Source organism: Bos taurus, chromosome 19, assembly GCF_002263795.3.
Source record: "Bos taurus isolate L1 Dominette 01449 registration number 42190680 breed Hereford chromosome 19, ARS-UCD2.0, whole genome shotgun sequence".
NCBI lineage: Eukaryota > Metazoa > Chordata > Mammalia > Artiodactyla > Bovidae > Bos > Bos taurus.
The window spans coordinates 22,528,613-22,551,527 of NC_037346.1; the positions used below are offsets into that span (position 1 = coordinate 22,528,613).

A 22,915-nucleotide genomic window follows, 5' to 3' on the forward strand; every position below is an offset into this window, starting at 1 on the left:
TGTAAATAGGGTCGGCAAGTGAGGATGATTCTAATTTCTCCATAATGTCACCAACACTGGTTAGTTTCCTTTTTTTTTTTAAAGTCACCCTAGTGGGCATCAAGAAGTATCTCAGATTTTGATTTGCATTTCCTTGATGGCTAATGATGGTGAGTATCTTTTCATATGCTAATTGGCTATTTGTGCCTGCTCTGATATTCAATGCTTTGCCAGTTTTTGAGTTACCTGCTTTTTAATTACTGAGTTTAAAAGCCGGAATTCCCTGGTGGTCCAGTGGTTAAGACTCCAAGATCCCAATGCAGGGAGCCTGGGCTCAATCCCTGGTCAGGGAACCAGATCCCACATGCTGCAACTAAAAAAAAAAAAACCCACATGCCGAAACTAAGACCCAGGGCAGTTAAATATATTAAAAAAAAATTTTTGTTTTTAAAACAGCAGTTACTTTTTAAAAGCCCAACACTACTCATAGCTCTTTGCCTTCAGAAATGTCTCCATTCCAGGAGGAATAAGACTAAGGGTAGCATGAATAAGAAGAGGAAAGAGCTTTATGCTGCTGCTAGAAGTCTTACAACCAGTGCTTTATACCAATTTGTGCAAATTATGACTATAGTGAAATTCTCGTAACACTGGTGTCATCCTTAACACCTTTTAACACTTAGCATCCATTTAACACCAGCAATAGAAACATAATCCTAACTACAATATACCCCCACCAAACCATGTGAAAACCCTATTTATCCTAAATTCTAGACTAGTCACACCATTAAAACCTCCAACAGCAGAGGATTAACACTAGTTGTATTCACATAAACTTCTCAAACACAATTAGCATTTCATGAAATCACCTTTGCAGCAACAATTTTTAGCAACGAGATCTCAGCATTTCTTGCACAAAGGGAGGCTGTCAAATCTCTCTGCAGCAGATATGTTCACAATTTATGAATCAGAGAACAGCAATTTCACGATCAAATCACTATTTGTGGAGGCAGAGTTGGGTACATGAGGTTTAGGCAACAATATACAATTCCTGGGACTCTTGACAGTTGGGGGACAATGGGTAGCTAACTGAAAATCACCACGGTTACAAAAACTCTGAAATATGTAATCCTCACAACTCAAAGGACATCTGAACCAAATACTAAGCTTGTTTTGTTCCAGGTCATTTCTCGTTCATTGAGTAACAGCCTAGTCCATTACACTGAACCAGCTTGCCTCTATTTGTTACTGACTACCCTGCTGTGTGCAGTAAACCACTTCAGTTGTGTCCAGTTCTTTGCAACCCCATGGAACCATGGGATTATCCCTGCAAGAATACCAGAATGGGTTGCCATTTCCCCCTCCAGGGGATTTTCCCAACCCTGGGATCAAACTCGTCTCTTATGTCTCCTGCCTTGCCAGGAGAGTACCACTGGTGCCTCCTGGGAAGCAGTAAATGCCTATACTACATTCAAATAATATTTCCAATTAACAAGACTATGGAGAGACTCATAATATTATATGATCTGATCTTGAATCCTGTACATGAAATGACTAACGAAGACCAAAACTCTTTCATAATACAAAGTCAAGGCATTTGGGTATATTCTGAGAACTTGGCATACCGTATTCTAGAAGCCTTATGGATTCATCTGCTATAGATTATCCACAAGAGGCACAAAGTATGTGAATGTGAAGGCTATAGACTTGTCTTTTATATGGAAAAGTGACAGGCTGGTGAAAAAAAAAAGGAGAGGGCAAGAAATAAACCCATCAAAACAATCTGTAACAGAGGATTGAAAAGTGTCATTTTAAATAATAACCAGATTTGATTTCCAATCAAGAGCCCCTTAGGGTATAGGGTATGTTTACAGAAACAGTCAACAGGGAAAAAAATCCAGCTCTTCCTTTTATCTATTTAAAAGACTAAGATGACCTACCACTTCACACCCCTTGGGATGGCCACTATTAAGAAACCAGAAAACAGGTGTTGGCAAGAATGTGGAGAAATTGGACCCTGTGTCCTATTAGTGGACATGTAAAATGGTACAGTTGCTGTGTAAACAAGTATGGTGGCTCCTTGAAAATTTCTGAATAGAATTACCACATGACCCAGCAACTCCCCCTTCTGGGTAAATACCGAAAAGAACTGAAAACAGGGTCTTAAAGGGATATATTTGGGTATTTTTATAGCAGCCTTATTCACAATAGTTAAAACATGGATGCAACCAAGTGTCCATCCATGAATCCATCAATGAATTAATAGTATACACATCAATGAATAGTATACACTTGCAATGGACTATTAAAAAGGAAATTCTGCAATTTGCTACAACAGAGATGAACACTGAGAACAGTATGCTAAGTAAAAGAAACCAGTCACAAAAAGACAAATATTATACAATTCCACTCATATGAGATACTTAAATTTGTCATAAAGTATAATGTTAGTTGCCAGAGGCTGAAGGGAGAAAGTGAAGTTACTGTTTAATGGATAGTTTCAATTTTACAAGATGAAAAGAATTATGGGGGTGGATAGTAATGGCTACACAAAAATATAAATGTATTTATTTACCACCACTGAACTATACATTTAAAAATAATCAACATGGTAAATTTTGTTATTTTGTGTATTTTCTCTCTCTCACACATACACTAGCCCACAAACACAATGAAGATAAACTAAGTAGCTTGTCCCAAACTCTGTAGTCCCCCTTTCTCAATGAAAAGTAATCCAAATGACAGACATGATGATAATAGCAGAATTTCAATTAACTGGGGAGTGGTGAAAAGAAACTCCTCCATAGACCCAACATGAGAATAAACTTAAGACAATAAATTTATTTCTAGCTTACATGAAGGCAAGCTTCCCAAATCACTATGTCAAATGGAAAGAAGGCAAAGTTATCTCAGGGGTGATGCAGAACTATCATGGGGAAAGCCAGAGAGGAAAAAGGCAAAGTACCTCTGCAAATTGTAAAACTCTGTAAAATTCACCTGGTTCTAATGATAAAAATCATCTCAATAAAAATCTCTCTAGACCAATTTTTAATTGTCAGGAATTGCTGTTTGAAATTATTAGTCTGGGATCTATCAGAATGTATTTTGTATGTATATATCTGAACTAACAGAAAAGTGTTTACACCCCCAAGATACATTAATATTTCTATTAAACGAGAGTACTTTTTCAAAAGCGAAAGATCTATTGTTAAATTAGAAGTAGCAGTGTAGGATCTGTACTTTTCAATATAATGCCACCATTTCCCCCTATTTAGCTTTTTTACTTTACCACACGATGACTATTATCTTACAGACACTTTACAAAATAAAAATCTGAAATAAGGATAATACAATAAGTAAAAAAGAATCACCAACACAAAAAGCCATTCTTCACTAAATGAGAACAGCAAGAGGGAGAGAATAAATATCTTAATTTTCCAATTGCTGAGAAAAAGTTTTGTTTTGTTTGGCTGTGCTGCATAGTGTGTGATCTTAGTTCCCCGACCAGGGATCAAACCCACACTCCTGCTGTCTTAACCAATGGACTGCAAAGAAGCCCCCAGTGTCAAACAGTTTAAACACTTTAGAACATTCTCATCTTAGGATTATCAGGGAAAGGTAAGATATATGAAGATAAATGGCTCTTGTACCATACGCAGAAAAAATATTTGTGTCATCTGGGCTAAAAGAGGGAAAGAGAACAGCAGCAAAGGAAAACCTAATGTCTGAGTTACGGGGAGGGAGAAGTTCCCCAATTAATAAAAGCAGAAAACCAGACTTGTGTCAGCAACAATATTTACAGAGTAGCTAGACTGAGGACAAAGAAAGAACTAAAAAGCCTAAGATGAAAGAGCTCCAGTTGGCCAAAGAGTTTAATGTGATGAATGTCTCCCTTAAAATCTCAATACTTAGTTCTGAAGAGATATGGTTTAGAAATTAAGGAATGAAAAGAAGGAACTCCACCACAGACTGAGTTTGCACAAAAGGGGGGAGTGTTACACCCTTTAATTACTCATCCACAATGAGGCATGCCACGAATGCAAAATGCTCTTCATGTGACAGCATGTACATACTTAACCCAACAGCCAAAGGATGGTTTTATTCATCTTTAGAGAACCTGACATATAATCTTGAGACAGATCAGCCTCCCCTAAGACTTTGGAAAGCAGAGAGGCCTGGATGTTATCTATTTAACATCTCAAAACTCAAAGTACAAAGAGAAAGTCAACGTGTTTTCAACCTTTCTGAACTGCAATTGATAATTCTGTATTCCCAAAGGATAGAACAGGGGTGCTTGGGAACCAAATTATTCTCCAAGTCTCAGAGCCTTGACACAACAAAGGTTTCCTTCTCAAATGTTTGGGAGAGGCCACTATCTTTAAGCTGTACCATTTGGTACTTCAGGCTTGGTACTTCAGTCCAAGAAGCAAGGGGAGAAACAAGAAATCAGCAAAGGGTTCGTCACTGCCACTACACAGTTAGACAGACAAAAATTTCTGCTCACATTTCACTGGCCAAAACAACTCACATGACCTCACTGCTCAAGTACAAGAGGCTGGAAGAAGGGGGGAGGGCACACCACAGTGACTCAATATAGCTTTAAAAAAAGCCAATGAAACCACACTAAGATTTTTAAAAACTGTCAAATCAGACATTACTTGTAAAAGCATAGATATGCATCGGAATTACAGGCAATTAACGCAGATAACGAATTTTGCCTATGGTTAATGACAACGGAGGCAATAACTTAAAATGTTCCAAGTTAAATTGTTACTGTATTTGATAAAAAGAAGTTTCAAGTGTGTTGGGAAAAAAATTTCCAAGGTACTAAATCTAAGAGGAATTTACCATATACTGCAGATCTTTAGAATGAGTCCCAGAAAATGACCAATTCATATAAGCAGCAGTCTTCACTGAGATACTTCTGATCTCATGAAACCAATGACAGTATTTCTACAGAAAGTTACCTTTGTGAGAGGTTTCCCTGGTGGTCCAGTGGTTAAGAATTCGTCTTGCAATGCAAGGAACACAGGTTCAATCCCTGGCCTGGAAGATCCAACATGCTCGGAACCCACTAAGCTTGTGTGTCACAACTACGGAGTCCACGTGCTGCAACTACTGAAGCCTGTTTGCCCAGAGCCTGTGCTCCACAAAAGAAGCCACCACGATGAAGGGAGCAGCCCCCGCTCTCCACAATTAAAGAAAGCTTGCGTGCAGCAACAAAGACCCACCACAGCCAAAAACATAAATCTATTTTTTTTAAGGAAGTTATTTATGTGAATGTCCAGGTATTATGCTGCTTTCAGATCATCTGATGGACTCATGGCTTCTGTGAGGTTTCTATGATTCACTTCTTAGTAGCAATGACCATTAATATTTAGGAATATACAGATAGAGCCAAATTTTTTCTAAAACTATCCTTTTTCTGTGTCACAGTGACAAATACACTACTGGCACCAACAATTATGTACCATAAAGCATAGAAAAGAAATTTGATTTGGGTAATTTTAAGGGCAGGTATTATCAGCTAACCATCAAACAAATTCAGTATTATCCCTAGGGAACATGGTTTTTGACAGAGCTATATTTTCATAAACCCATCAGATTAAGCTGGTTACAAAAATATATTCTCAGAAAAAAAAAATATACATAAATATTCTCAGAAAGCAAAAGTGACTTATATTGGCAATAGAACATTAAAATCCCTGCCGAATTTGACAATTTAGTTTTACCACTAATAATTCAGCTATGTCACAAAGTGTGTGATACATCACTTTAAAAGGTTTTTTGCACTTTTGAGTGTGCTTCCAAATCACTAAAGGGTTCTATGCGGTGCCAAAACACAACTTAAGATTTTACATTACTCAAAATAGTAACTCAGTCCATTGAAAAATTCTTAACTGGGAACTCCCTAGCAGTCCAGTGGTTAGGACTCCATGCTTTAACTGTCAAGGGGCTGGGTGTGATCTCTGGTTGGGAAACTAAGATCACAAACCACATGTTGCAACCAAAAAAAAAAAAAAAAAAAATCTTTTTAATTCCAACAGTTAATAATGTGGAAAAGATCTAAAAACACAATAAAAAGCTAATGTGTGTAGTTTTAGGAGTCTTCTTCTATCACTGACATGTTCCTAGAGAAATAAAATGCTACAGTAGTCACTAGTTACCTTTCATTAAAACTGACCAAAATATCAACACACATCTTACATGTATTAAGAAAGAACTATTAAAAAAGTAATCTGAGTAAAGAGTTTGGTCAAGATTTGGAAGTCATTCCTGGGATTTTTCTTTAAACAAAAGTTTAAATGGCTTAAAGCACACAGAATTAAAAATGTGACATCTACAAGTACATTTTGTGTTGAGTACCAGGAAACAAGCAGGATGCTGAAAACAAAATAGGGGGTCTGGGAAGCCTCTCAAAGGGGTCTTATTTTATTCCAGTTATCATTTTTACTATTCTTGTCATAGCTACATATAACTTTGACCTACATCACTTAACCTTTATGAACCTGTTTCCTCACCTACAATTTGGAAGATAGCCACCACTCACTGGGTTATGAGGGTTAAAACAAGATTGCATCATTAACTCCCTGGCACCTAATAGGAACTCAATAACATGTTAAAATCCTTTTCTTTGTTTGCCTCTTGTAAGATTTAAAAACAAACAAACAGGAATCCAGGAAGATGTAAGCACTTGGAGTGTTGACAAAGCACTTGACACAGTAATGAGCTAAATAAAGAACACAGAACTTAGTCTTAATGGCATCTAGAATGAAGAATCCTTTCCAAATGGTTTTCAATTTACTTCACTCAGATCCACCAGAGGAATCACTATCTTCATAAACAATAAGACTTTAAACTTCAAATGACTCCTTAATCCATGGGCTGCAGAATATATGTTGTGTTAGCAGGCATGAAAACAGCGTTAATTTCATTGTACATCTCCATCAGAGCTCTTGGGTGACCAGGTGCACTGTCAATGAGCAGCAATATGTTGAAAGGAATCCTTTTTCTTAAGCAGTAGGTCTCAACAGTGGGCTTAAAATATTCAATAAAGAATGTCATAAATAGACATACTAAACATCCAGGCTTTTTTGTTCCATTTATAGAGTGCAGGCAGAGTAGATTTAGCATAATTTTTACGGGCCCTAGGATTTTCAGAAATCAAGAAATGAGCACTGGCTTCAACTTCAAATCACCAGCTGCATTTGTCCCTAATAAGCATATCAGCCTGTCCTTTGAAGTCAGGCACTGACTTCTCTCTGTTTCCAGTAGAAGGCTATGAGACATATGTTTGACACTGGTCTTCAAAGCTCTTCCATGGTAATTCAGTAACAACTGCCCACAGAGGTAGTTAGCCTGATAATACACCTTTATCGGCTATCAGCTGGCCCTCACATTCCAACTGATGTTTCCTTCACCAACAAAGTAAATCACTGGCTCCTAAATCTTTTTGTTTCAGGGTCCACTTCTTGAGAAACTCAAACTAAGAAACTGCAGTTGAAGAACATTGTCTATAATCCGTGATACGGAAAGTGCAGTCTGAAGACAAGTAACATCAGACATCAGCTGGCTTATGAAAAAGCAGAATCCCCCCCCCCCAAAAAAAAAGAAAAAGCAGAATCCCATCCACCATCACAACCCTCTGGTTATCATTTCTACTTAAAGACCACCTCTGGGTGATCTGTATACCAATTAATGTAAAATTCAATGGTCTATAAGGATTACTGTTTCAAATTTGCAGAGACTTACTTTATGACTGCATAATGCATTTTTATAAATGTTCTATTTGTGCTTGAAAATAATGTATATTCTCTTACAGCTGGGTATATATCTTCTTTTATGTTCTTTCATCCAAGCTTGTTAATTGTGTTGTTCAAAGTTTCTACACTTGTGTTTGTCTGCCTGACTTACCATTTACTAAGAGATGTTTACTGAAACCTCCGAATACAGTAATAGGTTCGTCAACTTCTTCCCATAGTTCTTACTATATACACTTCGGAGCATTACTTGCATTGTTTTATACTCTTGCTGAATTAAACTTTTTATCATTACAAAAAATACACATAGAACTTAAATCTAATAAATAAAGCCTCTTGTATAACCTGGCTTCATTTTTTTTCTTTCTGGCCCAGACAATTCCATTCTTAGGCCTCATATGCTTCACCCCATATTGTACTTTTGATGATACATCTGAAGCAATCCCCCTCTCCCACCATCCAAATCTTATCCACCCCAATGAGTATCTCATCTATCAAAACTAGGAAAACTAAAAGTGAAAGTGAAGTTGTGTCCAACTCTCTGCAACCCTATGGACTGCAGCCCACCAGGCTCCTCCATCTATGGAATTTTCCAGGCAAGAGTACTGGAGTGGGTTGCCATTTCCTTCTCCAGGAGGAAAACTAAACTCCTAGTAAACTCCTTTATATTAGGTATCATAAATTATTTTATCATTCACAAGGGGGAACATTCTTAAGAAATGTTAAATAAATACCTATTGATTAAATAGTACAATGAAAGAAAAAAAAGTACAAGAATGGATATATAGGAGAAATCTTCAGGAATGTCTGTGAAGAGGAAGACGTGAACTCCTAATCCTATCTACTAATCAAAACATAGTATGAAAATACAGAGGCAGATACAGGGAAAAGTGAGAGAAATCAATAAACTACATTAAATTAAGGGGAAAAATTTGTCAGAGGTCCATCCATAAGGTATGCAGTGCCACTCAAAAATAAGAATTGACAATTTTTTTTAAAACTAGACAAAAAATTATGCAGTATTGCCACAGAAATTTATCATATTCTCAAACTCAGGGTCTTTGCTAATTATAATATTTAACTCTGGAAAAATGGCTGAGAAAGCCTCTAAGTGAGCTCTACAAAGTCATCTAGTCAAATACAACTATATACCTGAAGTCTGTATTACAGTTGCGTACCCATCAAATGCCTTAATTTTTTAACTTTTTTAAATTATGAAAGTATGATAACACATTTACGGGAGACTAGAAAAAACAGGACAAGCTTACATATAGTTCCATTATATATCAAAGGCCGTAAGAAGCATTCTCTGATGCTAAGTCACTTCAGTCGTGTCCGACTCTGTGCGACCCCATAGACGGCAGCCCACTAGGCTCCCCCGTCCCTGGGATTCTCCAGGCAAGAACACTGGAGTGCGTTGCCATTGACTCTAATTCAGTGCATTCTCACTGAATGGACTCTAATTCAGTGCATTCTCAGTGACTCTAATTCAGCGATACGTTTGAAAAATGATCTATTCCAGTGGTTCTCAACCCTGGCTGCACAGTAAAATCTCTTAGAAAGGTTTCCTTCCTTAAAGGTAGACTGACAAAGGTGAACAAATGAGAAATTTTAAAATTTTCCTGTTAGACTGGTTGAAATGGTCCAATTTTTAAAAACTTCTTTTATATTCAAAATGTTTTGTTGAGGGAAAAAGGCACATGGCTGAATAACATATATAATGACTTTTCAAAGAAAGAATGTAGCATATTATGTATATATACTATAAATACACATTTATTTTAGGAAACTTCACACATCTCTGAAACCCAGATTTTTCTTAATCAATGGTCTGTCATGATGTAGTTAGCATCTTATTACTTTATGTAAATAAAATAATACATCTTTTACAATTGCAAAAGATAAAGGAAGGACCATATTAACAGTATATATTAACTGTTGGAAAGAGGAAAAACTGACTTGACTTAGCAACTGGTCTAAACCCAAGGTCAAAAGACCCACCTGAAAAGCCATGTACTGAAAAGATACATAAAGAGAAAGGTTGTATCATTAAGTTCCTAGAGCTTCTAAGCGTCAGTCTCATATTAAGAATTTACAAACGGTAGTATTTTTCTCATGCTCAACAGTTTAATTTCTTGATTCCTTGATTAAACAAAATACAATGTGAACATACTCAATGGCCATATGAAAAAGCTAGGGGATTGACGAATAAGCACTAGTTAAGACTCCAAAGCTAGAAAGAAACAAAGACTCTCACAATGGGTGATGAGAAAGGAGACACTTCTTTAAAATATAAAACAGTAAGAAAAATTCCAAATTAATAAATGGAATTCTACTGATTACACTTAAGGAATCATATATATAATCTAATAAATCCAGTTTCTTACAACTGAATTTTACTGTCAAGTGTAACACTGAGACCAATTCTTGTCTGGAAAGAACAATGAGGGTAGAGTCTTTCTAAATTCTCTTTATCCTTGACAACTAGCAAAAAAAAAAAAGATGAAATTCCATTCACGTTATTTGGGAGGAGAAGCAGGACTTTATACACCTCTTCTCCCAAATGATCAGAATACCCAGAGTCCCTGTGCTGCATGGTTCCTAGAGAACTATGTGACAGTGCTGCACTGAAAGAACTGCAAATGCAGCAAATCTGAATCCATTATCCTGGGGACAAAACAGACCTAGAAAGTGCAAATAGGTAAAATCAACTAAAGTAAAAAAAAGCAAAACCAATCTCTGAGGGAAAACATTCACGGACACTCCCTCACTAATCCTGGTGCTTCCTTAAAAGTCGATGTCACTTGGGGTATACTGAGGCCTCACCTTGCAGGCCTTCCGACCACCACTCATATTACGCTTAATTATATAAAATGAATTATTATATAATTAAGTGAACCAGTAGCTCAGCTGACTGGAGTAAAACCCAAAGTTACAGACACAATCCCCAGCTGAAATTAATTTGTTTCATAGCTACTTTCATCTCTTCACTAGAAAATATACTCAAACCTACATATTACTCTTCTGTCTTCTTCCTATATAAAAGGTAACAGAATTAAGCCAAAAGACTGTTCAAAGCAACCTCTGAGTCATAAAATTAAAATGTAAGGAACAAAAAAGAGCAACTGGCTTGAACTAATGTCTCCATACATATAAATATGAAAGTGAGTGGAGTATCAGCTTGGACATGAAAAGACTAGCTGAAAAAAAAAAAAAAGACAAGACTAGCTGAATCCCAGCGATCCCCTACTGTTGTCATTGTTCCTAAGGTTCTTAATCTTCACCTGTAAAATGGGTAGCACCTTCTCTGCAGGGTTGTTTTTGAGGACGGAGATAATGGTAAGCACCTGCAATAGCTGCCAATAAATAACAGATGGTATTAATGTAGGACTTTATGATTACAGTCTACGAAAATAATTTTTGAGGAAAACTTTTGTTAATATCACTTAACTCTAGTTAATTAATGAAGAAAAAAGGTAGCTTTCTACAAAAGTCTTTGATATGGGACAGGAACCAGCACCAGATATAATGCCCTACAATTACACCAAACACCAGTATTGTTATTGACTAACTCAAATTAACTCTTAATTACACATGCTAATAGAAGAGTAATTCTAAAAAGCATTTATATAGGGACTTCCCTGGTTGTCCAGTGGTTAAGAATCTGCCTTGCAATGCAGGGACACAGGTTTGAGGCCCGGTTGGGGAACTAAAATTCCACACATGCCGCGGAGCAACTATGCCCACGTGCCTCAACAACTGAAGCCGCAACTACAGTCCTCTCGCTCTGACAAAAGGCCCCGCATGACGCAAAGGTCCCATCCCAAGTGCTGCAACTAAGACCTGTCTCGGCCAAATAAATATTTTTAAAAATAAAAGCATTTATAAAAAATATAAGTTTTATAAAAAATTATAAAAAGTTTATAAAAATATAAAAAAGCATTTATAAAAAATATTAAAAAGCAAAATAAGCCCCTTGAACGGACTTTTTGTCTATTTTGTTTACTGATGAATCCCAAGTGCCTAGTACATACTCTGAATACCAAGGCTTTTCAAACACAATACTCTTGACACTCAAATGTGTACCATTTTTCTTATTCACCCACCAGCCTAAACAGAGGAGCCTCTCACTCTAAAATTAATTTGTATCTTCTCTTAAAAAAAAAAGAGTAAAACATTTTTAGCCTTGGGAATTCCCCTTTCACTGCCAAGGGCCTAGGTTTGATCCCTGGTTGGGGAACTAAGATCTGATAAGCCATGCAACCGGTCCAATAAAAAAAAACTTACCCTTTAAAAAATTTTAAACATTCCTAACTAGTTTCTGGTAGGTAGAAAAACAAGACATCCTTTTACAAAGATTTTACAATTTTGACTGCAGAAAGGTTATCGCTCCCATTAGTCTCAATACTGACGGAGGGGGAAAAAAATCCCTCTTACTCTACTCAAAACAGATTTCTCCTCAGAATTTAAGAAGATACTCCCTCAGGCGTGCATACCATATCTATCTGTAGCAGAACCAAAAAGATGAAGTGAAGAGGAGGTAGAGGTAGAAAGAGAAAGACTGGGAAGTAAACGACCAAAGGCACACATGGGAGGGGAGGAAAAAAAGAGCTCAAAGTCTAAATCTTTCCATAACTTCTGCAAAATTTCACACAAATCTTAACTTTCACAATAATGTATTTTTATTTTATTTGGCTGCACCCGGTCCTAGATGTAGCATGTAGGCTCTTTAGTTGTGGCATGTGGGATTTAGTCCCCTGGCCAGGAACTGAACCCATGCTCCCAGCATTGGGAGCTCAGGGGTCTTAACTACTGGACCACCAGGAAGTTCCCAGAGTTAACTTGGCCGGGGGTGGGGGGGGTCTACTCTGCACCAAAAAAATTTTGTAGTAATACCTTTTGACAAACTTATAGAAGCAAAATCATAACTGTCTTACATGACATTTTTATAGTCAAAGGGCATATGTTTTGAAATTTTCATGGTAATCCTATCAAAATGTTTACTAATTTATAATTTAGCCCATTATGGGCAAATTAATCACACAAACTCCTAAACAGGACACATTTCTACAACACAAAAGAAGTCACAACAGCCATTCCAAAGTCCTACTGTATCTTCAAATGACTAACCACCAAGGATTTAGTAGTATTAATTCATAGCTTTCTTTTATCAGAACCCATTCACTGCCCAAGGCTTACACTAAGCCTTTAGAATCACTTCTCATGAAACTGGTAATAATTTTTCCTAGTCAGTAACCTGAGACTGTTAACATACAAATATTTTTAACACTGATCTATTTTTTTTTTTAAACTATAAAACCTTTCATCCCAAACCTATACACAACAGGTATTGTATTCGCTAGGGAGATCAGTATATCCTCCTGGATATTAACCTGAAATTAGTATCAAAGAACTGCCAGGGAAGTCCCTCTTACTTCCCTGGCAGTCCACTGGTAGGGGGCACAGGTTCCATCTCTGGTAGGGGAACAATCGCGCATGCCACGATAGGGCCGAAAAAGAACTACATGTCAGCTCATAATGGCCAAAGAATAGCTTTATATCACTTGAGAATAAATTTGGACAATCTTCATCTTCTGGATATGCAATTTTACAGAAGAGTTAAGATTAAGGATTTTATTTTGAAAACCTTTATACAAATATAACTTGGACACTAAATCCATGAGAATACACTTGCTAAGTATAACTCAAGAAAGGTTATTCTCTAATATGTATGTAGTTCTGCAGCAAAAACATTCACATCATCTCTGACAATAGGTAATACAAAGTCTTCACAATTAATACTACTACCTCATAATTATACGTTGTAGCAGAGAAGGCAATGGCACCCCACTCCAGTACTCTTGCCTGGAAAATCCCATGGACGGAGGAGCCTGGTAGGCTGCAGTCCATGGGGTCGCTAAGAGTCGGGCACGACTGAGCGACTTCACTTTCACTTTTCACTTTCACTTTTCACTTTCATGCATTGGAGAAGGAAATGGCAACCCACTCCAGTGTTCTTGCCTGGAGAATCCCAGGGACAGAGGAGCCTGGTAGGAGGCCGTCTATGGGGTCGCAGAGTCGGACACGACTGAAGCGACTTAGCAGCAGCAGCAGCAGCAGGGTGTACAAAACCCCACAAGTTCGTAACACCCTGTAAATTAGCAAGCAAGGTAGACACTATTAATCTCCATTCTACAGATGGGGAATTCAGAATGATTCCAAGGCCTCTGCACTATACCACATCTGCCAAAGTATGAAAGTCATAATTCTTACTCATAGTAATGTGTCTCCTTGAAATTTTACACAAAGAGTTTAACAAACACATTTCATACTGCTTTAGCTAGATAAAATCCTGCCCTAATCACAAATCAATAACCCATCTACCCAGCTACTGTAATGGACCACTGGAAGAGGGACAATAAATTCAAGATTAAATTTCAAAAAAGATAAATCAGCATAATGATCATGCTTTCTGAACGATTCAGGATTTGGTGTTTCTGAACATAACAGTCATGACAAGACTCAGGTGAAGACTTTAAAAATGTTATTTGGGTGACTTCCCTGTAGTCCAGTGGCTAAAGCTCTGTGCTCCCAATCCTGAGGGCCTGGGTTCAATCCATGGCCAAGGAACCAGATTTCGCATGTTGCAGCTAGGAGTTCGCACGCTGTAACTAAAGACCCCCTCTTCCTCAACTAAGACCTACTACAGACAAATAATTTTTTTAAAATGTTATTTGGAGGAGAAAGGTCCGAACGTAAGACAGATGCTGCTGCTAACACCTAAGGCAAGTATTTTTATACACAAGTCTAGCTCAAAGTAGACATATATAAAACCAACACACTTGGCTTTGACACTATCAGTCAAATTGACTAGTTGGTATGCCAGCAAGCTCTATTTTCAGCAACTACCATATCCATGACTTTTCTAGCTCCTATTTGGGGGAAAGGGGACTGCGAGGAAGAAAGCTTTCACTTTGCCTTTTATTTGTCTAATGTTCTGCCAAATTGTAACTTCACTGGAAAGAAAACCAATATTCTGGGGGTTCAGATCTAAGATCTTGGTGGTAGAGGGATGGACAAAGCTTAGGGAACTTTCTCAATGAGACAACCAGCGCAGCAAGAAATGGTCTTAAGTAGTATGATTATGGGATTCCCAAGTGGTTCAGTGGTAAAGAATGCACTTGCCAAGGCAGGAGACACAAGAGATGTGGAGTTCAATCCCTGGGTAGGGAAGAAATCCTGAAGGAGGAATTAGCAACCCATTCTAGTATTCTGGCCAAGAAAATCCCATAGACAGAGAAGCCTGATGGGTTACAGTCCCTAGTGTACCAAGAGTTGGACACAACTGAGCGCACACATGCATGCATGCATACACACACACACACATATATACACAAACACATACGGAATGATCATAGGTCAAGTTTGCAGCTCAAGACAACCCATTTCACAATTATGAATTCGCATCCCTTCATTTCAAGGTATCTCGATTTGGATTATAAATTATGATGACCCTTTTATTATTACGGCAGTTATCACAACTTGGTAAACTTAAATGAACTTCTGAAACAGTTCCTAGGAGTGTGACCCGCATGAATATTTCATGAGCTCAAACAGTAAAAGTTATCTAAACAAACCAAGTTGTCAACTTCGATATATCAGTATATAACTGTATCAAACTGTTAACTGACCACTTCAAAAACAGTAAATATATAATTTTGTTTCTGTTTCCCACTACTCCTTAACAGATTCTGTCTGACAGCTAGCTAAGCTACTATTTGGAACATTTGTGAATCATTTGCCAACCTCCCTGCCCCAAAATTTCTGACTGTGTCATTAATTTAAGGGTTGCATCCATTAAGACCAGGGTGAGGGGCAGACACCTTTTAAAAGTATTTTATAGAAATGCATGGCACTAAGCTGTATCCCAGTACAGACATTGTGATAAACCAAAAAAATTTTAATACCAACACTTAAATTACCTACAATCCCTCACTGTAGCTTCATTCACCGTGCCTTGTTTTTGAAAGAAAACAAAAGGTTACAATGGATATTAGTCAAGTCACAAATACCAAGACATATTATGTGAAATAACTGCTTAAAAAAAAAATTAATACTCCCTTCCCCCACAAGGCACCATCTGATTTAGTTTCACATAGGTGTTTTGTGAGTGGCTCAGGAGAAATAAGAGTACTGGCTGCTCTAAAGGTCAGATAGACAAGTTCTGGCTCTGCTATATACTTGCCAACTAGTCATGTGATATAGAAAAAAAAAATTTTTAATCACTAAATCTCAAAATTCTCTTTCGTGAACCATAAAATAGAAATAACATTACTTATATCAGTATTACATGAAATAAGTAAAAACTTTTGTGAAGGTAGTCTGCGAAATGGGAAGTTCTATATAAACGCGGAATTTTATAAAGTTTAAAATTTTAACCTTTATCCTATGCCTGTCATTACTATTTAAATACGCACACTTTACTGATATATAAGGCTGAAAACTTCTGCAAAATAAGCCTTACAGACCTTCAAAGGAAAAAAAAAGATGCTTTCAGATCAACTTCTTAAAGTATTTTAAACTGATTTGTAAACTTAGATACATTAATTTACTATGATAAAATTTCACTTGCTTTATCAGGTTAAAGTCAAGAAATTTTTTAAATATTTCATACTTCCCTGACCAACCTATTAAACAACTATGAAAAAACTGTTTGTTTGTATGGGCTTTCAGTGGGTTTGCTTGTACTAAAATCCAAAATTTGCTCAATTTCATTATTTGTGTTCTTCCCCACACTAGAACTCAAATTGAGACCTTTTCGTACAAAGGTGAAAAGAGTGCCTAGAAATGTCCACAGTAAGAATTTACCCTATCACCATCTCAAACTGCAAAGATATGATTTCATTCTATCCCATAGTTTTGTAAACCAACAAAATAGACTGAAATAATGCCCAATATGCACAATACTGTACTGTGCACAAACAAAACTATATATAGTGTACTTGCACAAAAGTATCACAATAGAGCAACTACTTTAAATACAAAATCCAAAAGTAGGAGGAATTTTCTAACTGCATTATCCAACTCTGTTTATGATTAGGTAGGAAGAAAAAACATATTCAATAAAGTTAGTTGAAACAGCAGCAACAAAAATTACTGACTTAAAGGACTGATAATTAGCCTGTGCTTTTAAACTCATTACTAAGTTAATTTACCCACCTTCTTCCCCTAACAAGCTGGACATTAAGGAGTTGACTGAAAAACTGCACCCCACCCCTCAGAATAAGTCAGAGATGGGGCTCTGGTGTCTTAAAAGGGGTGCTCTCAAGCACTCAGAAGAGATGCACTCCTGGTGTTGCAGTCACAGACTGAATCAAACCTAACTCATCAAAATTTTACCCCTACCTCATGTGGAGCTCAGCTCGTCATCACAGGGAGAAGTGAGGGAAGGACAAACCCAGCAACTACCCTACAACCCAAACGTAGTTTATGCAGATCCCTGTATTCTCAAAAGGTGTAACTTTTTACATGTCCCCACCACTATCCCTCATATGGTTCATATACATGATGCAAAGTTAAGACTTCAGTAATGCTAAAAGATGACCCGCTTAATATGACTATGAATGATATAAAAACTATCCCTAACACTATTGTTGTTATGTAACAGAAGGCTAGATTTAATCTTGAAAGTCAACCATCCTAGCCCCAAACTTCTGTACTTTTTCTATCTGGAATTTCAAACTGTCCTTTTCCTGAAGGCACCTTAGTTCCTCCTCCAGTATCATTAAATAATCTCTATCAATTGATTCCAATTCTCCAGTACAGAATTAAATGATGCTACCAAAAAGTGTAGTATTAGGTTCAACATAATGTGCAAAATAAAAACATAACGTACTGCAGAAACAAGAAGCAAAGCCAGTATTTACACCCAACTACTCCAAACCAAGTCATCAAATGTATTTTTCACCTTCCCCATACTTGATAAATTGTTTGATAAATAAAATCACGGAATCATTTTTTGTTACCACAAACAAAACTGAATTATTGCACCCAATTAAGGAATGGACACAGGTACAGACTGATTCCTAATGACTGTCTTCCTCTTCTTCCTTTCCAATGAATCCCTTCCAATTTTGTGCCCAACAATCAAAGGAGTTCCGCTACACCTGGTAGATGTTATATCCCACCCGCCCCCCGCCCCCACCACCACCTTTTGATCCTGAAGGACACCTCTAACATTTGATCAACGTTAAGGATGTGGCTCTACAGCCCTGTGTTGAATAACCAATTAAGCTTTTGGTCAAAAACGCTCAACACTCAATTCCAAAATATGATTTCACACTGAACTGTCACTGACTTGGAAGCTACAATCACGAGCTTCCAATCAGTATTTAAAACAAGTTCTTAAAAACAAAAAAACAAAAACTTTCCTTTCTGGTGATCACAGCAGTTTTACTCAGAGACTAAATCCCTACAGAAGAGAAAACATTCCAATATAATTTCGAGTTTCTTCCCAAGGGCAGTGATAGATTAAGAGGGGAACTTATTTGGGGCAAGAGGAGAAGAAAAAAACTTTCATTACAAGTATACCTACAGATGTTTTGACTTTTAAATACTGAAATAAAGACAAATCTGACCTTGAGCTGTACTTCCCCATCATATTTTTCCCTCCGCCTCCTAACAAGAATCTTGTTCAATACAAAGAGCAATTTAAGGATTTATGAAACGAAATTAAGAGATCTTTACTAAATTTTGGGTTCGAGGTCTTTCCTCCTAATTTTCAAACTCCCGAATCCTAATGAATGGTGACACACATGGACTAGCCCTGAGGCTATTCACGTGACCAAAGGCATTCAAGGGAAGTCCCCACACAGCATTCTGAAGTGGCTTAATTCAAGATCAATGACACCTGAATCCAACCATCTCTCATCCCACAACAGCATTAAAAACACAAAAACCATATATATGATTTTTTGTTTTGATAATGCTAGTTTAACGGATGTGGAGTCAATTCAAGTACCAAGGTCCAAAATGGGGGGAGGGTGACCCAAGTCGGGAGGGGCAATTTAAAAAAGCAGCAGTTTGGGACTGACCCAACAGACAAGGGCATTTCAATAAAGTTCTGAAAAATGACTATGGCACCTTTAAAAACAAAGGAGCAATGAAAGAAAAATTGTTCAAATCTGCACAAACCGTTTATTAAAAATGGAGGGAAGAAAACTGATCTACCGAGATCCCTTACGTTCTTAATAGAAAACCCCAAGTCTCTGCTGAGTGCCTTGGGACTGGTAAAGATCCCCAACGAAGGAAGAACACCCATTTTAAGCCAGGGGAGTCAACCAAAATAGCCACTAAACGTTATTCGAAAAAACTTTTTATTTTTCACCAGGTCATTCCATTTGTCATAACGCTGCGTATGCACAGGAAAGTCACCATTTTTAAATGCCGTTGGACTGAAGCACAGGCATGGGAAAGGCACCGAGAGCGAGCCAGGGGCTCCTTGTCTCCAGCTCCACATTCTACAGTTTACGGAAAATGCTAACAGAAACTTCGAGCTCTCCGGGCTAAGTCTGAGGAGAAGGAGCGTGAGGGACGTTTCTCTAGAGTTCCCTAGAAAAAGGCGAGATTGAACGGGAAACCCAAAAAACGCCACTACAAGCTGTGCCGGCCTAAGGGAAGGAAACCCGATCGTAGCATCTCAGCTGGCCTCCGCCCAGGGATGAGCTGCAGTGATTCCCACTCCCTCCCTCCTTCCCCCACCCCCAACGAAGGCTGCCCCTCACCACAAGCCCGGAGTAGCCCTCGGCTCCTAAGGGTTCTCCTTTGTGAGACTCCACAGCCGCCGCCCCACATTGGGCCTCCGGGGAAAAGCCACCGCCCCCACCCGCCATATTTCCCTGAAAGGCGCCCGCGCTCCAGCTCCCGGTTGCCGCTCTCTCCCATGTGGCGGGTGTTTCTTCCTTCATCACGCCACCCAATTGTTCACCACGTCCCAAAACCGGCCCAGAAGCTCCCCTGGGGATTGCTCGCCCGGAGACAGCACCCGCCATCTCCTCCCCCTCCCCCGCCCCAGGACTCGCCCTCCCCTCAGCCGCCATTTTACAACCAACTCCTCCACCCCATGGCCTTGGCCTCCTAGCTCTCTTGTGTCTGCAGATGAGGACGCCCAAGGGGTCAAATTCCTGGGCCTGGAGCCTCCTACCGCTCTGGGAGCCCACAGGCTATTTCCTGCTTCCCGAATCCACGTCCCCGGGCCGGGCTCGGCGATGATGCCGCCATTTTGTCTCCCGCTCCCGGCCTCTGTGGGCGGCGGCAGAGGGTCCGAGAATTGCAGCCCCCCGTTGCCCCCCCAACTCACCGTCGTATCGCTCAGCCTGCTCGGCCAGCTTCGCCTGGTACACCAGATCCTCCCGATCATCCATAGCGGCAGCGGCTCCGGCAGGGTCTGCGCGACGGATGGAAGCGGATAGCGTCTCCGACTCTCAGCCTCTCGCTCCGCGTCCGGGCAGGAAAAATGGCGGCGCCTCAATCCGGGACTTCCGCCTGCGCACGCGGACAACTGCTCAGCTCTATGGCAACCGCTCCCTGGCAACTGGCGCGGGGGGCGGGTCCGGGTGCTCGGCGCCCGAGGAGGTTGGAACCAGCTAGACGCCCCTCCTCCGAGAGCTCAGCGGCCGCTCGAGGCGGGAACTGCTTCTGCGGGGAGGGAGAGCGCCCCGAGGGAGCGAGGTGGGCCAGGTGAGGCCGGCCTGGACCGCTCCAGAAGACCGTGAGCGGCAGAGCCTGGACTGCGGGCAGAGAAACCAGAGGCTGTGAAGGTTTTCGTAATGACAAGCCATCCTCTCTGAAACTGACTCCTCCTGTTTTCTCAGCCAGGCTCAGTCCTGGGCCTCTTTGAGGGCCCTGATGTAGCTGTGAGGGGAAGGAAGGGTCCAGTTTTCACACTTCACCTTCGCACTTTGCAGTCTTTTTCTGTTCCTCTCCCTTGGCTTTCTTTTTTCCCCTTAGGCCCGCCATGGGGTAGGAACAGAGAAGTTCTTAGAAAAGTCTGGTCTGGAGTCCAAGGTGCAGAAGAGTAGGGCCGAGATCAGAATGAGGTCCAGGAGGCAGGAATGGGAAAGAATCCATTGGTCTGTACTGCTTCCCAGTGGATTCCTAGCACCTTGTACTGAATGCAGTATGCGAATGCAGTATGCGGTATGTTGCAAGACTAAAGCTCAGGTAATTAGAACATAAAATGTGTGGTAAAGTCTGCAATAAATGTAGAATAAGGAGACTTCCCTGGTGGTCCAGTGGCTAAGACTCCACACTTCCTGTGCAGGGACCCCGTGTTCCATCCCTGGTCAGGGACCTAGATCCCATATAGGACAATTAAGATCCGTTGCAGCCAAATATGTTAAAAAAAAATATATATATATATATATATATTTTGTGTGTGTGTGTGGAATGAAAAGGTTGGAACTAAATTATGAAGAACCTTGGATGGCAAGCTGAGATGTTTGCACTCCAGTGGGCACAAGGAAGCTATTTTTTGATGATTTTGCATGGAGGATGACACCATCATAATTATTCTTTAAGAAGATTATTAAATATTGTATAGCAGTGATTAAAGAACAGGATAAATTATCAGGCTATTACATTTATACCACTAAAAGGTCATAGATGATAGCAGTGAAAATAGGAAGGAAAGGACAAATAGGAATAGTACTTCAGAGGGAAACCACAGGAGTTTATAGCTAATCAGATGTGAAGATATTCAGTTCAGTTCAGTCACTCAGTTGTGTCCGACTCTGCGACCCCATGAATTGCAGCACGCCAGGTCTCCCTGTCCATCACCAACTCCCGGACTTCACTCAAACTCATGTCCATCGAGTCCGTGATGCCATCCAGCCATCTCATCCTCTGTCGTCCCTTCTTCCTCCTGCCCCCAATTCCTCCCAGCATCAGAGTCTTTTCCAATGAGTCAACTCTTGGCATGAGGTGAAGATATTAGCAAGGGAAAAGTATTAAAATTAACCTTACCTTCCCACCCTGAGTCATTGAGATAATAAGTGGCAGTACCATTAACAAAAAAATAAGAGACTTAGACTTCTCTGGTGGTACAGTGGATAAGAATCCACCTGCCAGTGCAGGGGCCAAAGGTTCAATCCCTGGTCTAGGAAGATTCCACATGCTACAGAGCAACTAAGCTCATGAGCCACAACTACTGAGCTCACGCTTGAGAGCTCATGATATTCAAGGAGAGAAGGCACCACAATGTGAAGATGGTATACCAAAACAAAGAGTAGCACCCTACTTGCCCCAACTAGAGAAAGCCCTCGAACAGCAACGAAGACCCAGCCCAACCAAAAAAAAAAAAAAAAAAAAAATATATATATATATATATATATATATATAGGAATGCTAGGAAAATTTACTGATGGAATGCAGAGGAAGACAAGTTCCTTTTATCACATGTTGGTTCTAAGGTTTTCAAAGATCACTCAAGTAGAAATAACAGGCATGGAATTGGAAAAGGGGACTGGCATTTCAAGCTGGAGGAAGGCTACAGATGGAAGCAGCTAGAGAATGTGTGGAGGAGGAACAGGACAAACAAAACCTTGAAGAATGCTTACTTTTAAGTGATAGAAATCAGAAGCCATCAAAGTTAGGCTCCTTAAGCCCCTTCACTTTTGTCTTATAAAATGTCAACAGTGAATGATTAAGGGTCAAAAGATCTGGACTCCAGCCCTAGTTCTATAACTAAATAAATATGTGACCATCAGAAAGTTATTTCCACCTCTGAGCTTTATGTCAATCTGCAAAGTTAACTGGAGACCTTATGTTAGGCTACAAAACAAGTCTTAACGATTAAAAGACTGAAACAACACAAAGTCTCATATTGAAACTAGAAATCAATAAGAGAAGGAAAACTAGGAAAATTTCAAAGATGTGCAGAAATTAAATAACATTCTGTTAACTAACTTATGGGCCGAAAAAGAAATCACAAGGAAAATTAGCAAATACCTTGAAATGAATAAAAATGAAAATACAATATACCAAAAAGTATGAAATGCAGCAAAAATTGTGCAAAGATGGAAATTTATAGCTGTAAACGTCTAACTTAAAAAGAAGGATCTATAAATGAAATGGGAGCACTGAACATGAAATAGAAAAGTGAAATGAGATAAAAGTTAATC

The 22,915-nt window shown here is 39.2% G+C and overlaps 1 protein-coding gene across 3 annotated transcripts in view; it reads right to left on the reverse strand.

Annotated features, from left to right (window-relative positions):
- The window catches only part of YWHAE (tyrosine 3-monooxygenase/tryptophan 5-monooxygenase activation protein epsilon), a 34,823-nt gene extending 14,555 nt beyond the window's left edge, over positions 1-20,268 (reverse strand). For 2 of the 3 annotated variants that reach the window (XM_024979616.2, XM_005220066.4), the window contains exon 1: positions 20,095-20,268. In XM_024979616.2, coding sequence (XP_024835384.1) covers positions 20,095-20,158 — 64 coding nt within the window. In that variant the 5' untranslated portion in view covers positions 20,159-20,268. 3 annotated transcript variants of the gene reach the window in all.
- Positions 20,269-22,915: the final 2,647 nt, after the last annotated feature.